A 19,235-nucleotide genomic window follows, 5' to 3' on the forward strand; every position below is an offset into this window, starting at 1 on the left:
GTTTACTTACAGATTTTCAATAATTTCATGACACCATATTAAACATTGCGCAAAGTCACTTAAAACAATTGCAACAAGGAACCACAAGTCGAAAGCCTTGGTCAGTTTATATACATTTACTCATGTTTGATACAATAATGTTCCATATTGAAAAAATATATTTTCGGAAGCGCGGGACTACGCTCCTAGATGCCTTTGGTGGGGTGGACGATCATTGGGTTAAAATAATAACTGGAAACCTAGAAGCTCTCCCGACGATGAAAAATAAAACGACCAAACGGTTGAGTTAGAAGCACAGAAAACTAATGTTTCAAGGCCCACCAAATTTCAAACCTAAACAATTTAAACCCAGTTTATTTTCTTGAAACATAAAGCTATACCAATTTTTTTTTTGGTCTGCGGTTGAATTTTTTTTTAAAAACCACATAACCATTTTTATTAAAACAAAAATCGCTAAACCTCTATACTAAATAGTTATATAACAATATAAATATATAAATATCTTCACTTATTACTTTAATTTTACAAAAAAGATTAAATTTGAGAAGTTTCACAATAAAATCCGTGTAAACTAAGAAAACTATTTTATTTACTGTACATATACATTTAAAAAATTTAAAATCAAAATTTAAACCCTTTTCCTTACACTATTTTAATCGTAACTTAACAAATACAAAAGTTCGGTTATCTTTGATCATTTTTACGCTAGAGGTCAATCAAATCTATACCAATATAAGATTAATAAAAATAACAACGAAATGAATACATGGTCATTGTTAGATCTACCTAATCAACATGTATAACTTTCAATCCTCCATTCGTAGACCATTATAGACAACATGACAAAATTAACTTTTATAAAAAAAAAACAATACAATTACATGTACAAAACAACACAATATATCGACAATGTACCCAGCTCCGCGCTTGCGCGGGGGGCTAAACCCCTAGTAGTACTAATTCTTAAGTTTTGTGATTGTTAAACAAATTTGGTGAACCTAATATGAATTCAAAGTAAAAAAAAAAACTAAAATAGTCATACTTTTTAGTAAATGTAACTGTACAACCGTGACCCTACTGATCTCTAGTTAGTTTACCTACGTGTGCATCAGAATCGATTTTGGGCTGAAGTTCATAAAATTGATGTTTCAGACTTTCAGGCACCAAAAACTATTATTCGTTACATTCGCTACATAAAACTGGTTATGGTATAGTGGTTAACTCTACCTTTAATGATAAGATGTGGAGTTTGTAAGCATTTTATAAATATATTTTTTATATGAACTTAGGCCATCAGCATTGATATTAGGGTTTCTCAACAAAATTAAATAATTAAGTACTATTTAAGAAGAGAGAAAATGTAGAAAAGTTGATAAATGATTCTTCCTAAAAGAATCATCAAAACAATTTGAGAGACTACTTAAGCATTTACTTCTTTTTAATTGGTACACCAGTTATTAAATAATTAATTTTAATTACAGAATCAAACTATGAATATAATAATTTAAAAAAACCAATGTTAAGAGACTTACCGATGTAAATGCTCTTAACAAATTATTTAAGTTATCAAATATGACGGGCCATATCACTATTATGACTATCTACAATATTTTTAAATTTAAACATCTTTTTCTATCTTTTAATACTTCCAATCATTTTTTTTCTTCCACCTAATAATTCAAAATACATTAAGTTTTTACCAAGTACAATAGTTTTGTTTAGTAAATTTACACCATAATTACTAATTATTTTTCATGTTCAAAATGAACAAATCTAATATTTATTTATAGATATTAGGAATATAATAAATTTTCATATAAAAATAAAATTATTTAATCTATAATTAGATAATTGAATTTAAATAATTAGGATAAAATAAAAATGTCAAAAATCTTCAAAATATGACATGTGGTGTTGGTGGTTCCTATTTCATCCTTATCAATATGTTAAATATTTAGAACACCAAAAATCTATATTATCAAATTTTATTATTCAACATGTTAATTGTAGTCATTCAGATGTTGAATCTCTTATCAAACATCTCCATTATAGATGATATAGTATTATGTATGAATTCCTGAATAAATACTTCCGAACGATCATGAAGTACTAACAGATCAATTTGAAAACAAACTTTAACAGATTGAGGAAACCCATCCATCAAATTAGCCAACAATGTTTTCCCAAAGACTTGTGAATAGTTTTATTCTATTTTACAACTTCTAAAATCTTTTAAAAAGAAGGATCTTCTTTTCATCAAACCACCTCCACAGACCACACACTTGCTATTCTTTTTTTTTTTTTTTGCCTTCCACTCCTCCGGACTTACTATAACCTGCATTTTTAGTATATTTATTACATTATCAAAATTAAATCTTAGCTATTCCTGAAAAAGATATATTATTTGTTTAAATCCCTTACTAGTTTTGGACAGCATCCTTCTTGTCGTCCCACATATCCAATCGTTTCTTCGCCTTTTCCACCTAAAAGTTGTATAATAATAAAAAACTTAATAACATGTGCAGTTGTACACACCTTTAAAGCCAAATTTAGCTTATAATATACAATTTAAATCAATATGTCATGACTTGCTTTCATGTAATACTTACTTCTTTATCCCAATCTGTTCTATACGTGACGTAAAGTAAGATGAGAGTTTGCATGAGGGTACCTCCAATCATCCCGGTCCATATTCCCTATCATCAAATTCGCATTTTATTTATATATAGAGAGACAGATCATAAAAGCATATATTATACAGGGAAACAAAATTAAAAACGAACCTTAGCTTGCAAATTGAAAGTGAAACCGAGAACACAACCAATGGGAATACCAACAACATAGTAACAACCAACATTTACATATGCTACGAAGGTCTGCCATCCACATCCTACTGCCACTCCTGCAAACAAATAGCAAACAGATATTTATTGTTCGTTTAAGTTAAATAGGGGGTTTCTCCGGTTTTAAGTCAGTATACCGGACAAGACGGGTTGGATTCCGTTGAGAATGACTGTGACGGCAAGATAAGGGCAGAGGTCAGAGACGGCCTTAGCCACGTCAGCGTCCGACGTGAAGATGTAGCTGATGTAATCACGTGACGCCATTAGGACGAGCGCCTCCCCAACGGAGATCATGAAGGAAACAAAAGTCGCCGTCCATGTAGAGAACAAAGCTGATTTTGGATTCCCTGCTCCGAGCTCATTACTTGTTCGTATACTGTAATGTCACATATATATTTTCTTCAGTTTATGGTTCAACAATGCTTGTTAATAATTTGAAAATATTAAAAGGAATAAATAGTAACCTTGCAGCCGCATTGAAGCCGACAGAAACCATGAAGGACAATGCTGAAACTGCCATACTACAAAAAGGAACGAGAGTATTTAGATATAAGTTATAGGTTATCGTATAATTTAAAAGACCTCACATATATATGCATCTCTTAGAAGTTATAAGTCATATTATTAGATATGTGAAGTCTGCCACAATCATGCACGCCAAGATCATGGACTTACCAGATGGAGAGACAATCTAGAGAGAGAGCAGGCTCCTCAAGCAAACCAGCGAGAAGAACAAGAACCTGTGAGTACCACATTTCCAGACAGATCATAACAGCAGACCCAACAGAGAGTTTAAAGAAACTCCAAAGACCTTGGAACGATCTCGAGCTAAGTCCAGTCCACGTGTGTTTAAACCTTTCATTACACGTTATATACAAAGTCTGGGCCACAACCATCACCCACCATGAGACTGTAAGAACACAAGCGATTCCAATAAGGCCCATGCCCATTACGTTAACGGCAAACCACGTCAGCAAGATTTGGAGGAGAAGGGCGGCGCCTGAGATGTACGCGCTGGGAATCACCACACTTTGGGCCTGGAGGAACTTTTGGGCCGTGAAGTTGACGGCGTAGGCGAAGATTTGAGGGAGGAGTCCAGCGATGTACAAAGAAGCCTTGTAAGACACTGATTTGGGTTCGCCTAACATGAGTAGGATCGGGTATGAGAAGGTGTATAGAACTGTCATGAGCAAACCCACTAAAGCGAGGACAATTGTTGCTCGTTGGAGATAGGTCCCAAGCATATCGAACCGTTGGGCTCCATATGCTTGTCCACATAGTGTCTCGACTGCACTGCCCATGCCTAACTGAAATGAAGCCAAAAAATAAAATTAATTGAATATATAATGTTTTTTTATAAATAAAAATGATAGAATGTAAGGAAAGACACAGGCTATGTACTTGATATTTTAGGTATAATTGATACTTGATTTATCTTTGTAAAAGTAATAAAAATTTAAACTTGGACATGTTACAAAAGAGTAGTTATTATTTGAATACTTTCTCAGTATAAATTATTTGACTTCTGAGTTACTTGCAAGTGTTTTAAAGTACTCCATCTATTTTATATTACATGATGTTTTACCTCAATGCACGTATAAGTACTACTATAATATAATTTAAAAATAATTTGTTTAATTATAAATAGAAATAATAAAAAGACAATTGGTTACATATTTTGATATAATTAAAGTTATTTGGATTTGTGCAAACATTTTATATTATGAAATAACAAAACCTTCTCAAAACATCAAACTGAGGGAGTCTTTGATTATTAGTTTTTAAATAGTATTGTATTAATTCCATGTCAAGTTCGATATTTAGAACACTGATATGAACAAAATCAGCTTAGGACACTTTTTAAATTTGGTTAGATTGTTGGAAAACGTATACTTATTAAAGTAGCTGCATATATAAGTTTTGATCACACACTGAGTAAGTTTCTAATACTAATTTTACTTTTAAAATGATATGAATACTAGTTTTCATATATATATATATATGTATATATGTGGGTGTGTTTATAATGTTAGGTAAGATTAGCATTCTATCAATTTATCTCTAAATTTCGGGGTATCGAAGAAAATATCAATTATTGTAGTCAGCTATATAGAATTTAATGTTTACTGTTTATTTATATTATTAATTTAATGTAAACGCGCTAAACGCGGATAATTTTTTATCTTAAATTTTCAGCTAAGCGACTTGTGTCCGTTGACCGTATTATGGAAGAAAAACATAATTATACTTGTATTAAAAGGACAAAAAATTCACCACCCATCTTCTAACCAATTAAAGTGCCAACTAAATTATTAATAAAAATATTACTTTTTTAAAAAAAAAATCAAAAATAATTAAAAAAAAATGATCCCACTAACAAAACCCTAAATCTTAAATTCTAAACACTAAATTCAAAACTCAAACTCTAAACCCTAAATTATAAACTCAAACTCTAAACCCTAAATCCCAAACCCAAACTCTAGATCATAAACTCAAACCCTATACCTTAAACCATAAACCCTAAACACAACCCCTAAAACAAAACTCTATATCTTAAACCTGAATAATAGACCCTAAACTCAAACCCTAAACCCAAAATGTTTAAATTTGGGTTTAAGGTTTACAGTTTGGTTTAGGTCTATGATTTGGATTTGGGTTTAGAGTTTAAAGTTTGGATTTAGGATCTATGATTTGGGTTTACAGTTTGGGTTTAGGGTTTAGGATTTGGGTTTATCGTATAGGGTTTGGGTTTAGGGTTTACTATTTGGGTTTAGGGTATAGGGTTTGGGTTTAATATTTAGGGGTTAAATTTAGATTTAGAGTTTAAAGTTTAGGATCTAGGGTTTTGTTAGGCATCATTGTTTTTTCGGCTATTTAAAATTTTTTAAGAAAAATTTAAAATTTTTTAAGAAAAAATTAAAATTTTTTATTATTTATCTAGGTGACAATTTAATTGGTTATAAGGGAGATGATGAATTTAAAGGTTCCTCATAGGGGATAACCTGAGTTTTGTCCGTATTAAAATACCTAGCAGCGAAAGTGTTTGCTTCTACAACTCGCTCTAGATCACTTTCTTAACAACTCTGACAATAAAAAAAGTTCTAGTCATAGTCATGTAGTGCAGTGCAGTGTAGTGTAAATGGAATAACCTTTTACCAAAAAGTTTAACTCATTTAATTATATCGTTCACCGTTTAGTGAAGCGTAAAAACGTACCATGAGGCCGTAGACGAGAAAAAAGCAGCTGTTTCCGAGGGATGCGGCGGCGAGTTCTTGACCGCCGAGATGTCCGGAGAATATACGAGCGGAGATACTCATTCCGCTGTTGACTAGATAGACAAGTATCGCCGGAAGTGCCAACCTGAAGAGTACCTTCAACTCTATGCACGCGCCTAAGTACACGCGCCTCCGACACGAAAGGCTACTATCCGTTAAAACGCTCTCGAGTCCGACATCTTTGGGTGGTTTTGGATCCGAGTTTGTCGGATCCACTAACGGTCGCTGAAGATCGGATTTCTCCACCGTATCACTTGACACACCCATATATTATTTTTAGGTTTTTATTTTATTTTTTTAACTTGTAATTTGATACCAAGTTGTCGAGAGAAGAGATGTTTATATAAAGACTGAGGAGGGACTTGGTCGCAGATGTGGGGTTTTAAAATAATCAAAATGAAAATAAGAAAACAAATCTATTTGTGCCTATAAAAACAAATAATGAAGTTTTAGAAAGCAAAAGTGAAGATAGCGATATGAAACTGCCCGGTGGGTTCACGGGACAGTACAAAAGATGTTGCCAATTTTTCATATAGAACAAAATCATGATGAAATTATTTTAAATTAACCTATAAAATGTAACACAAAACGGGAAAAACATGATTCTTAATTTTAACAAAAAAATGTTTAATATATATATATATATATTGATCTAATTAAAAGCAGAGATCAGATCTTGATGATTAATTAAGTTGGCGCTAAAAACAAAGTTACACGGAAAATGAGTTTTAAATTGTTTTCTTTCCCTTTCGATTTCATTGATAACATTAGAAAACCGGCCGAACACATAGACCTCCCCGGAAGCTAAACCCAAAAAAAGGAATCGAAAATCCAAAATACACGGGTGACACATGAACAACTGAAATATAAATCAACTCCTAAACTCCTTCAACAAACCCAGATCAAATCAACACTAGATAGAAAAGGCAAAGACTTAACAATCAATAACTAGCCGGATTTCTTACCATGAACTAAGCAAGATAGCACGCAACGCAATATACCGGGAGCGCAGAGACTTCATTGAACCCCAAGTTCACAATGACAACGCCTGAACCATCAAGACCTCATCTGAACCACATGTTCACGATGACGACTACTAAACCACAACGCCTACACCAAGGCACAAAACCGTGAAGAGACAAAACTCGAGATAAGGTCCACCTCAACCGCACCTTCATCTGGAGATCTTCACGGCTCCACCTCGTTATATTGCTTCACCATACAAAGACACAGAGGAAAACCAGAGACTAGAAGCACCCAGGAAGAACACTTATTCAAGGTGCGAGAGGGACCTTCGTAACCGGGAGATAAGAGGTAACCTAAAACCATCTTCATCTCAAGGACCATGACCTTCACCTGCTCACCACACACAACCACGACACTGCTACACCGTTGCTGAATCAAAGATTAGTTAAGGCAACCCCAAAATCCATGAGAGACTAACCGGGTTCAACCCTCTCAAACTGTCGCAGAACCACTCTAAACAGGTTGTGAACAACCACCACATCACAGAAGAACCACAAAGGTTGAAACTTTACCTTGATCAGAGACGCAGACGGAGACCGGACAAGGGTGAAACCTTATACACCACCGAGAGACATCGCTCATGCCCACAGATCTACCAAAGGTTCATCAGATCTGGAAAACGAAGGCTCTTCAAACTGTTCCGCGGCAAACAGAGGAATAGCAGACAACTTTAAAGGGAGGAGAAAAAGGATCTGTGAACAGACATGGAAGATAGCGAGATTCCTTTAGGGTTTCACACTAGAGAGCTTTTCTATCGGCTTTTTTTTTAACTTGCTCTCTTGTTTTGATGAGTTTTAAATTGTTTACCAAGAAGAATAATTATTTTACATTTAACAAAATAAAAGCATGATAAAACTATACTCTTTATGTTTCTGTTTCAAATTAAGTTTCAATTTAACATTTTTTTGTTATAAAAATTGTCATTTTAGAATTCTAATGCAACTTTCGGTTCAATATTAATTACAAATACATTGATTTTATAAATAATTTCATTTATCTCAAATATTATTGGTTGAATATGTGTAATTAATAAAACTTAAATGTATTTCAATTATTTTTTTAATCTATGTGAAAAATGTCAAAGTGATATATGAAACTTAGGGAGTATATATTTTCAGTTTCACTTTGATAATTGTTGTTTCTTTGTCATGTGTGCTCAATAGTTGATCAGTAGTATATATACGTGTTTATAAGAAGTATATATTTTTTTATAAAAAAAGTTAGATGATCGCTACATATTTAGAAACGATAATAGTAATTTTGAAACCATCATACAAATATTTTTGATATAGTTTAACAATTTCAAAATAGCATAGTCGCATAAATTATAATTTCAAGATTCGCTTGAAGGTTACACACCAAATCGCTTGATATGACAGCCACGACCAGTTTCATGCATAGGTAAACAAAATATGTGTATTAGATCTTCAAAATTGTATGGCTTAATATACATTATTTTCAGCATATAACTACAACCGAGCTTGGAATTGAGGGTCAGAAACGGCTTCTCCAGTAGCTCGTATCTGATCTCATCTTTTGCTCTTTGTATCATCTCGCAAAGCCGTCTGTAGTTTACAACTGATTTTTTAAAAGAATTTCATCTTTGATTATTATTATTTTTGTATAATTTTTAATCACAGTTGTGTATAAAAAAAATGTGGTATGTGCTGCTTGATCTAATGAGGTCTTGAGCGTTAGTTTTGGATTGCTGTTGGTAACTGCGAGTTTTTTTTTTTACCAAAATTATTGCGAGTTTGGAAGTTACATTTGGTAATCAAGCTAAGTGACTCTTTGTAATTTTGTGTTTTCCCCACCAATAAGTGTTCTTTCTCTTGGTTTTATTGATCGGCTTTATGGCCTTTTTGTTGTTTGTTTATCTTTGTAGATCTTGGTCTCTCTGTGCTTCTTCGTTTTTGGTCAGAAATCTCAACAATAATATGAAACTTAACATTTTAAAAAAGTCTTACAAAAATATAGCAAATCTAGCATATATATAATGTGTCTCTGTGTCATGTTCGAGAAAGTCGTAGGTGGCACACTGACGACGGACCAAAATTAACAAGTTAAAAGAAAGACTGTGGTTGAGCTGTTGATCAACTTGTCAGATAATACAAAATAATTTTCACGTTGTATGAGATAACCTTCCAAGAAATATATTTTTTCGATGGACGAAATTATCCTTAGTCCTTATTTCCATAAATTAATAAGCTATTTCTGGTTAATATAATTACGAAAGGATCTTAAGAATCCATAGCTCAGGATTTCGATTTGGGATTTGGGATTTGGGATCTGGGATTTGGTATACTGTATAATGTATAGTGTGGTGTAGCGCTGCTTAAAACCTAACTAAAGTAATCCTAGTTTTTAAGAATAAGAAATTGTTTGGTCTGTTGTTCAATTTAATTTACTACGAGTGGGCAACTATATATAGTATTATTAGTTTTTTTGACAAAAAAGAAAAGTATTATTAGTTTTTAAGAATAAGAAATTGTTTCGGTCCGTTGTTCAATTTAATTTACAAATACTCATTAATTTACTACGGGTGGGCAACTATATATAGTACTAGGGTACGGGCGGGTATGCAAATGAACGTTTATTTTATTATAAGCAAATTAAACAATAATACAAACATATCTAAATTTTAATGAAAATTTTAGTTTATTTTATTATAAATTTCAATATTTTTACTATAAATTTTACTTTTTTTTTTTTGAAATTGTACATTTGTTACTATATTTAAACAATTCATCAAAATATAAATATTTCAATTTGTTCACAACATTTGCTTTTCTTGAATTTAATGGATTCTAAATACATTTGTTCTCAAATTATATCATTTAAAAAATTGAAAATGAAAATCCAATTTTTATCTTTTTAAGAAAAATAGGCAAGTAGCATAAAAATTTGATATTAGTTATTATTGTTTAATATTTACAAATCGTTAGATTATATATTCATGTATTATCATCTTTGAGAAAAATATATTCATGTTGATTTTTTTATGTTTCCTCAAACCCACATTAACAAAAATTTGAAAATAATAAATTATGTAATTTGTTTTTTTTTTACTACCAAAGTTTAGGTTAAACCAAAAAGATAACAAACAACCATAAATATATGATGTATTGTTAGCTATAAAGATTATTTATGGAGCATTTGCTGTATTGTTAATACATATGGTTCAATATCCAAATGTTAAAAATGTGAATTTTATTATAAATTTTAAAAATTTACACTGATATATCATGTTTTCTTTTTCCGTTTGTTGAGATAGCAAAAAAATGTCCGAACTTATTATAGTACTTATTTTATCATGATTAATGATGTAATTAAGTTTTGACTAATCCAAAAAATCATTTTTATATTATATTATTCTTACTATTTTCTCTTACAATTTTTACTATTTATTATATTATCATTGTTAGAAATCATTTAGTTTGCTTACCACCAATATATAATTATTTTATATTGTCATCAATATTTTTATTTTTGACCTTTTTTAAAATGTTAGTCAATTGTACTTTTTCATACATTTATCTTCCGGTTCAAAATATATGAACACATTTTTGATCCCCAGAAATTTATCAGCTAAAGAATTATTTGTTGCAGCTAGAAACAAAGACTGATCTTGATGTTTTCAATATGACACGAAGAAAAAAGGTACAATGCGAGACCTCATTTTAAGAAATAAATATATCAAACATGTGACACAACTTCTGAAAATATGTGTATATATATGTTATCTTATTCATCGGATCACTGAAGCTACACTACTAATTATTTAAAAAGAGATGAAAAAAAACTGAAAAAAATGGCTTAAGGAGAAAGAAACAGAAGAATCTGAGACTTAATGTATCTCAATGAACAGACTTGCCTGAGGATGCAAACCTGCATCTTTCAGTGACATTGACTCTTTGTCTCTTCCTTACACTGTTCTTGGAAAGTTTGTGATTAAGTTATACTCTTCTGTTTCAAGCACTCCAAGTGAATTAACGCAGTCATACAGTGTCTGTATCTTGGTATGCTTTCAAACCTCCTCCCTTTTCTTTCTCCATTTGGGAACCTTACCAAAACCTACATTGTCACGGCAAATAAACAGTCCACGTTTACCATAAATACCCAACAAAAGCAAAACATAGAAAGTAATGAATGGCGAAGAAAAGGAGGAGAACTTAGTTGTGCAACATCAGATACTTTCTCAGGATCGTCTCCAAGAGCAAGTGCTTTCCCTGGTCTCATTCTCACTCTATCAGTTTCTGTCTCTGCAGCTTCACGCTTGGCTCTCTCCTGAGCCTCCTCTTCTTATTTTCGTTTCGTCTCTACCTCTGCAGCTTCCCTCTCTAACCGCTCCTCCTCTTCCTGTCTCTGGCTCTCCCGTGCCTAATCAACACAAAAAAAGACCCCCCAAATTTGGCCATTAGACTAATCACAACGGATCTTGTAAACACCAGGAACTCAAACTTACTTGATCGGCTCCTGTAAGCAGCATCTTGTTCGTCTCTTAGACGCAAATTGGTTCTTCTTTCCTCTGCTTCAACCTTGCAGTTAAAAGAACAGGTGAACTATCTTCCACGACTCTTTGCAGTATAGCAATCATTTCTTGTGGAATTTATGATCCCTCCACCTGCCACAATAAAACAGCACAATAAAACTAAGAACGCCATCTCCCGTCAGACCACATATATTACTAAACTCACACATGTTTAATAGCAGAATGACTACAATACTGGGTGACAGATAAAAGCAGAATCAAAAACCTATCTCTACAAACAGGAAAAGATCCAAGCAAAAAAATAAATATTTTGATGAACAAACAGGAAAGGTTCACCCGTAGGTCACCACCACGGCGTATCTTCTCTGCAGCCAAATTATTTTGAAGATGGTTAGCCTCTTCAACCATCAAACATCTCATAATCAACAAAGAGGAAGAAGATCCAAGAAAAAAAAAATTCATGAACAAACAGTAAGAGGCTCGCCGATTCAAAAAAATGTCGATGAACAAACAGTAAGGGACTCGCAGGAAATGAAGAAAAAAAAAATGTTGAACAAACAGTAAGAGGCTCGCTGAATCAAAAAAAAAATGTCGACAAACAAAGAAGCATCCATAACACGATCAGTTAGTATGAGATTTAAGAGATGCAAGATAAGATGAGATAAAGGGAGAAACACTCACACATATTTATACCCAACAACAATCGTCTTTCAGATCAAAACGAAGCATTGAAGACGAAATAGTGGGGGAGTGAACTAATGGAATTGATCACGGACCGTTTCAGTCGATGAGAAGAAGTGGAATGCATCTGATCGGCGTAGCACGTACAGGGAAAAAGACACTCGTTTTTCTCTGGAGTCAAATTAGGGTTACTTAGGACTTCTGCTCTAACGGGCCATACACAGCCCAAAACACAACACATAAACGTAGCCCACGAAACTAGCGAGAAAATGATGTGCAGCGTTTAAATAAATCAGGACACGTGTCGTCCAATCGTCGAACGACTTAGTGACGTGGTGCTCTCACAGGAGAGATATTATAATTTTTGCGAGTTATTATAACTTTAGGGAGTTGTCATGGTATCTTTAACGTGGTCTCAAAGGTTATATTAAATATTCTCTGAGTAGTACCAAATCTACAATTATTTTCATTTTGATGATCTTTTAATAAGTAATTTGTGTTTTTTTCTGCATTTGAATGGAGCTCTTCAGAGTAATAATTTACTCTTATTTTGAGATCTTGAACGTGGTATCAAAGCTCAGAGATTAGATGTTTGATCTACGGATTATCAAAAGCTCATCAACTTTTAGCACACTTCTACCCAGTTGCATTATAAAATCTATTTTGGATCAGATTCAGCACTTTTGTGAAGAAAAGGCATACTCGATCTATCTGATACATATGAACTTTTTTAATCAAACATGTCTTGAAAAGATATTAGCTGGTCGAGATTCGTAAGTATGTTACTGAAAGTTAAATGAAATATTGTGATTGGGTTGATAGGGATGCATAATTAGAAAATTAAGTTTTTGTCCTTTAAGGTTTTATTGAATGCGCAGAAGGTGTTTGGTTAAATGCCAAACAAAAGAAAGATTGTGAAAATACATACCATTGTTAGAATGGAAAGTACATAGCTCAAGATTTCAATACTAAGTATATACTTGTTTGCAGTGATGGCGTACAAGAGTATCTCCAACGTAAAACTTCATTTTTTTCCTCTAAAATAGAGTAAAATTGCTCTAACTTACTTCATTTCTCACTCCATAATAGAGTGATGAACAAACAAAAAATAGATTACTCTATGGAGTAAATTTCATTATGGAGTGAGATATGAAATTGGATTGGAGCATTTCTTACTCCATATTCACTTTTACTCCATTTTAGAGAAAAAAAATGGAATAGAGATGGAGATACCCAGAGAACCAATAATTTTGTGAGTAACAAAGGTTAAATACCTCTGAATGATTATACTAATCTCTTCAAAATGCGTACACTCTAGTACTCTAGATCTCAAAGTATAAAGCAAAAGTTCTCATTTAGTTACGAAATCCACTGATTTAGTATGATTGACATCATTATGATATCTGTTCAATCCTCCCCAAGTTTGCGTTATCAAACAAAAGTCCAATACAATCATAATATACGAAAAGACCATATATCTAAGGTTAAGCAAGTGATAGTATGAATATATCCTTTTAAAGGATTTTATTCTAACTTTGGTAAGTTGCCTTTAAAACAATTATATTCCTATATATTTTAATATCAATCTACAGTATTATTTAACTTATGATTTCTTAAGCAATTTTGTTTCTTCTGAGCAATAATATATCCAATTCTTTGAACTCTCCAATAAGTATTACAACAAATATATATATGTATATATATATATGTATTCAAGGATAAATAATCAAATATGTCATCAAAAATAATAATGTCATTTAAAGAATACTACTTAATTAGAATGAGTAATCCATCCATCAGATGTAGCCACAAAAATTTTCCAAGGAAACAAAAAAATAATCTGGTGGAATAGTTGTTTTTTTTTCGAACCACATCTGTTGGAATAATAAAAAGAAGCATCTTCTTTTCAAAAAAACCACCTCCGAAGACAACACTTATTTTTCCTATTTTGTTTTCCACTCCACAGTATTAATACCTGCATTTCGTAAAACTAATCGGTAAGTATTATATCGCATTATTAAATTTCAATGCTAGCTACCTCTAAATATAATTTACTCTCTTTTTTCATTAATCCATTACTCTTTAATTTTGAAGAGGTTCCTTCTTATCGTCCCACATATCCAATCGCATTCTAGCTTTTTCCACCTGAATAATTACAGAATAATAATATTAATAATTTTGATACACCCAAATCAAAACTAACTTATAAAAATTGGTTCAGAATCAATAAGATGTGACTTGATATCATGTAACACTAACCTCTTTGTCCCAATCAGTTCGATACGTGACGTAAAGCAAGATGAGAGTTTGCATGAGGGTACCTCCAATCATCCCGGTCCATATTCCCTATCATCATTTTCACATTTTATTTATAAACATAAATAATAAAGCATACATTATACAGAATTTTAACAAACCTTGGCCTGAAAGTTGAAAGTGAAGCCGAGAATACAGCCAACAGGAATACCAACTATATAGTAACAACCAACATTCACATATGCCACGAATGCTTGCCATCCACATCCCACAGCCACTCCTGCAAACAAATACCGAACCGAAAATTATTTAGACCGATTCGGTTAACGTACACTGGTTTTCTCCGGTTTTTAACTACAACTTAGTTTTTTTTTTTTTTTTTTTGGTTTAAAACTTAGTTGCATGAATGTACCGGACAAGACTGGCTGGATTCCGTTGAGGATGACGGTGACGGCGAGGAAAGGGCAGAGGTCAGAGACAGCTTTAGCCACCTCAGGGTCCGACGTAAAAATGTAGCTGATGTAATCACGTGCCGCCATGACCGCCAGGGCTTCCGCGACGGAGATTATGAAGGAAACTACAGTAGCCGTCCATGTAGAGAACAATGCCGATTTCGGATTTGCTGCTCCAAGCTCATTACTTGTCCGTACACTATCATATATAGTTTTTTTTTTAAATTAATAATTTAGTTTCTGCCATGTTGCTTAATGATTAGAACTGTGAAAATAAAATATATACTAGACTTTGAACTGCGGTTATTATTTTAAAATAAGTATAGATGTTTATACAATTTGTAATGTCAAATATTTATAGTTGTTTAATGGTTTTAGTTATTTGTATGTGTGACATTTTCATATTGTATTGTATCATGATAAATAAATCAATATTATATGATAAATAAATTATTATTATTTGATATTGCCGTATAAATCATTTCTATATTATATTTGTATGAGTTAATTTAACCAATTATTATGCATATTAATATATTTATTTTACTGAAACCAAATATTTTTGAAAAATATATTTATGCAAATGAATATCTTATAATTTTATGCAAAAAAATAATTAATATAAATACTAACCTTGCAGCTGCATTGAAGCCTACGGATACCATGAAGGATAATGCTGAAATTGACATACTGCAAAAAGAAAAAAAAATGTTAAACAAAAAAGTTTACTTAATTACAAATTATGTTTAAATTGAAGTTTCAGCAATATTTATAAATGTTTGTGTTAAATATACACTTCTCACATCATTTCTAAATAAATAAAATCTCTATCAGATCATTAGGCAGGGAAGTTTCCATGATATACACAAAACTAAAAAGATATTCACGTATCTTTCTCCTTTGTTTTCAAATTGTTTTTGGGGATTAATATGGTCAAGATTTAATGAACCAAAAACGATCCGAACAACGAAAACAAATATGATAAAACCGCGATAATAAGGGACATACCAGATGGAGAGGGAATCTAGAGAGAGAGCAGGATCTTTCAGCAAACCAGCAAGAAGAACCAGAATCTGGGAATACCACATTTCTAGACAGATCATAACAGCCGAACCAGCAGAGAGTTTGAAAAAACTCCATAGACCTTGGAACGATCTCCAGCTAAGACCAGTCCACGTGTGTCTAAACCTCTGACTTTTCGTAATATACAAAGTCTGGGCCCCAACTATAACCCACCAACATATAGTCAAGACATAAGCGATGCCCATAAGCCCCAAACCCATTACGTAAACAGTGATATACGTTAGCGAGATCTGGAGGAGAAGAGCGGCAGCTGAGATGTACGCACTAGGAGTCACTATGCTCTGTGCCTGGAGGAATTTTTGGGCCGTGAAGTTAACAGCGTAAGCGAAGATCTGAGGGATCAGGCCCGCGATGTACAAGGAACCCATATACGATACCGTTTTGGGCTCACCTAATAAGACTAGAATCGGATACGAGAAGGTGTATAGTAGTGTCATGGGTAAACCAACCAAAGCGAGGACTATCGTTGCTCTTTGGAGATAGATCCCAAGCATATCGTAACGGTGAGCTCCGTGTGCTTGTCCACATAGAGTCTCGACTGCACTTCCCATACCTAACTGTGTAAAAGAAGTAAAACAAGGTAAATTAATAAAAAAGAGTCAAAAGGTTAAAATCGGTCATTCGTTACAATTTTTATATCTAGTACTATTAAATCATGGCAAATAATAACTCAGTTATACACTACAATACATAAAGAAAAGTAAACGTGTTTGACTGCTACTCGACAAATGTTGTACGACACAGATGATCAAGCAAAACCATACTTTAATTCGTAAAAGGTTGTAGTAAACAACTAAAACGTCATTGCACGTTTACAGAAAAGTGAAAGACTATTCTCTTTTTAGCAAAGAGAATAGATTAATCTCTATATTACTCCAAAATCATTTTTTTTTTACAAAAAATATGCGAAGTTTCGATCCCTAAGAATTGTTTTTCTCTTTTTTTGTGTATTGCTAAAAGAATGAATGTTGAGTTATTAAGTTTTTTTTGTTAATATCAATGTCAATAACTTAAATAGTATTCTCTCTTTATCAAATTGAATGGAGGAATATTGATAGTAGTGATTTTAACAAAATTTTAGTTTATAATAACAACTAATTTGAAAATGAAGGAATACTAATTGGTGATTTTTAATACTTATGATTTATGAACATTTCCCATAAGTGTACTTAACATCAAATAAGTTTATTATTTCGTTTAAGATATGCTTACAAGGTTTTATCAAACAAACAACCATTCAGCATAATGACAAAACCGTAAACATCAACCACAAAAAAATGACGTGCACAGTTTTCCTTACTAAGAATGATATTCAATATTTCAACGCATTAATAATAAATTAATAATAAAAAACTTGAACTCAAATAAATTTATATAGTATGATTTATATATTCATTGCGGGGGACGAAAATATATCGTAGATAATCATAATATAGTAGAAGAAAAATAAGTACTCATTGCATGAAAATTAAAAAAATTATTTTTTTCCGAGAAAATAACTTTACAAATATAATTTAGAAATCATTCAATTGATTAAAAATGACTACAAAATTTAACTAGTTACATATTAAAAATAATATAAAAATAATATAAATAAAAAAACTTCATTTATTTTGAAACAACAGACTTTTTCTAAAACATCAATTATTATAAAAACTATTATGAAACCAAAAGAGTAATATGTAAACTACTGTCACAGTCTGTAGTCCTTAACCAAGTGGCGCAGAATCATTGAATGGTAAGAAAACTAATAAATAAATCAGTTCAGTAGATCTGTTGGAAAATGAATTCAGATTATTAGATGGTAAAAGAAAATATATGTGATGATGTCATAGATTTTTGATTTTTCACCTGTATTAATAAGATTCTATTCATTTTCAAAATTTAATTAGTTTAAAACTGTATTTTTGTTTTTATAAAGAAGATTTTTATTTGTTTATCGATAAAATTTTATCATTCATATATTTAATTATTAGTTTATATTTAAGTTATAGAATAAGTTGCATTAGTTTAAATGTCAAAATAGTCTTTTAAGATTTTAAAAAACTAAAACATCAATTTTTCTAATATATAAGGAAGGAAAGCTTAGTTAGGTGTACATGCTGACCTTAAAAACCAAATGGAGGCATCGTTAAACTTAACTAGCTAAGATTACTTCTACAAAATTAATATTAACACGGTGAACGATGTTTAAGAGTAGTTAATACTCTATTAGTTACCTCCTAAAGATGCGAGAAAATGCCACCTTTAACATGAACTACGAGTAAAGAAAAATCAACTATAATAATACCAATATGTCTCCACCGCTCTACAAAAAAGTAAACTTACCATGAGGCCATAGACGAGACTGAAACAGCTGTTTCCGATGGAAGCGGCGGCGAGTTCTTGACCGCCGAGATGTCCGGCGAAGATACGTGCAGAGATACTCATTCCACTGTTGACTATGTAGACAAGTATCGCCGGAAGTGCTAACCGGAAAAGTAATTTCATTTCTATACACGCGCCCAAATACACGCGTTTCCGGTACGGAAGGCTACTCTCCGTTAAAACGCTCTCGAGTCCGACGTCCGATGGAGGCTTTTGTTCCACCAACGGTCGTTGGAGATCGGCTCTCTCCGTCGCCTCACTTGACGTATCCATTATGTTTCTAACAACAAAATCAAATAATGAATTAGAGTTTGGTTGTATAAAGACTGAGAGGTGATTTGAGGATCTGTTCTGAAATGAAGATAAGAAAAACACCTTTCTGTGGGTATATATAGCCAGGAGTGGTGAGACCTAATGTTTATAAGTGTGTACTGGAGTATAATTATAACTTTTTAATAAACTAGGATAAGAGCAGGGTGAGTTTATTTCTATATATTATCGATAATTTTTTTTTATATATTTGATAATTTTATTTATATGTATACAATATTTTTTGTTGTTATTATATAATTTCTTTCCGATGGATCAGATCAGTTTTTATTAAAAATGATGGAACAAAACTATAATTAATACATCATGGGTTGATCGTATTGGATTAAACAAATTATAACATAAAAACCTTATTTTTTTCCTCGAACACATTCTTGAAAAAAAGTGAACAGTAATGTTTTCACAGTTGAATTATTTTAACTTTTATCTT

At 32.1% G+C, this 19,235-nt stretch overlaps 2 protein-coding genes across 2 annotated transcripts; both read right to left on the reverse strand.

Annotated features, from left to right (window-relative positions):
• Positions 1–2,124: 2,124 nt before the first annotated feature.
• LOC106332038 (protein TRANSPARENT TESTA 12-like) lies at positions 2,125–6,431 on the reverse strand. Its single transcript, XM_013770495.1, has 8 exons — positions 6,059–6,431; positions 3,519–4,150; positions 3,308–3,364; positions 2,981–3,219; positions 2,784–2,902; positions 2,610–2,696; positions 2,422–2,483; positions 2,125–2,335 (listed from the first exon to the last, which is right to left on the reverse strand). Coding segments are annotated over exons 1-8 (1,524 nt in total). The 5' UTR covers positions 6,386–6,431; the 3' UTR covers positions 2,125–2,334.
• Positions 6,432–14,050: 7,619 nt separating this feature from the next.
• On the reverse strand, positions 14,051–18,849 carry LOC106328757 (protein TRANSPARENT TESTA 12-like). The gene is made up of 8 exons (XM_013767267.1): positions 18,437–18,849; positions 16,034–16,665; positions 15,659–15,715; positions 14,986–15,224; positions 14,735–14,853; positions 14,577–14,663; positions 14,397–14,462; positions 14,051–14,292 (listed from the first exon to the last, which is right to left on the reverse strand). The coding sequence occupies exons 1-7, from the start codon at positions 18,746–18,748 to the stop codon at positions 14,400–14,402; spliced, it is 1,509 nt and encodes a 502-aa protein (XP_013622721.1). The 5' UTR covers positions 18,749–18,849; the 3' UTR covers positions 14,051–14,292; positions 14,397–14,399.
• Between the last annotated feature and the right edge of the window lie 386 nt (positions 18,850–19,235).

This window comes from Brassica oleracea, chromosome C3 (assembly GCF_000695525.1).
Source record: "Brassica oleracea var. oleracea cultivar TO1000 chromosome C3, BOL, whole genome shotgun sequence".
Taxonomy (NCBI): domain Eukaryota; kingdom Viridiplantae; phylum Streptophyta; class Magnoliopsida; order Brassicales; family Brassicaceae; genus Brassica; species Brassica oleracea.

Bases quoted from the DNA above. Each gene is read 5' to 3' on its own strand.
- LOC106332038 (XM_013770495.1), bottom strand. From the start codon at position 6,385: ATGGGTGTGTCAAGTGATACGGTGGAGAAATCCGATCTTCAGCGACCG. The intron at 4,151-6,058 runs GTACGTTTTTAC...GCTTCATTTCAG, and splicing joins TTCTCGTCTACGGCCTCATG to TTAGGCATGGGCAGTGCAGT. The intron at 2,697-2,783 runs GTTCGTTTTTAA...ATTTGATGATAG, and splicing joins CTTTCAATTTGCAAGCTAAG to GGAATATGGACCGGGATGAT.
- LOC106328757 (XM_013767267.1), bottom strand. From the start codon at position 18,748: ATGGATACGTCAAGTGAGGCGACGGAGAGAGCCGATCTCCAACGACCG. The intron at 15,716-16,033 runs GTATGTCCCTTA...TTCTTTTTGCAG, and splicing joins CTAGATTCCCTCTCCATCTG to TATGTCAATTTCAGCATTAT. The intron at 14,854-14,985 runs GTACATTCATGC...ATTTGTTTGCAG, and splicing joins AATCCAGCCAGTCTTGTCCG to GAGTGGCTGTGGGATGTGGA.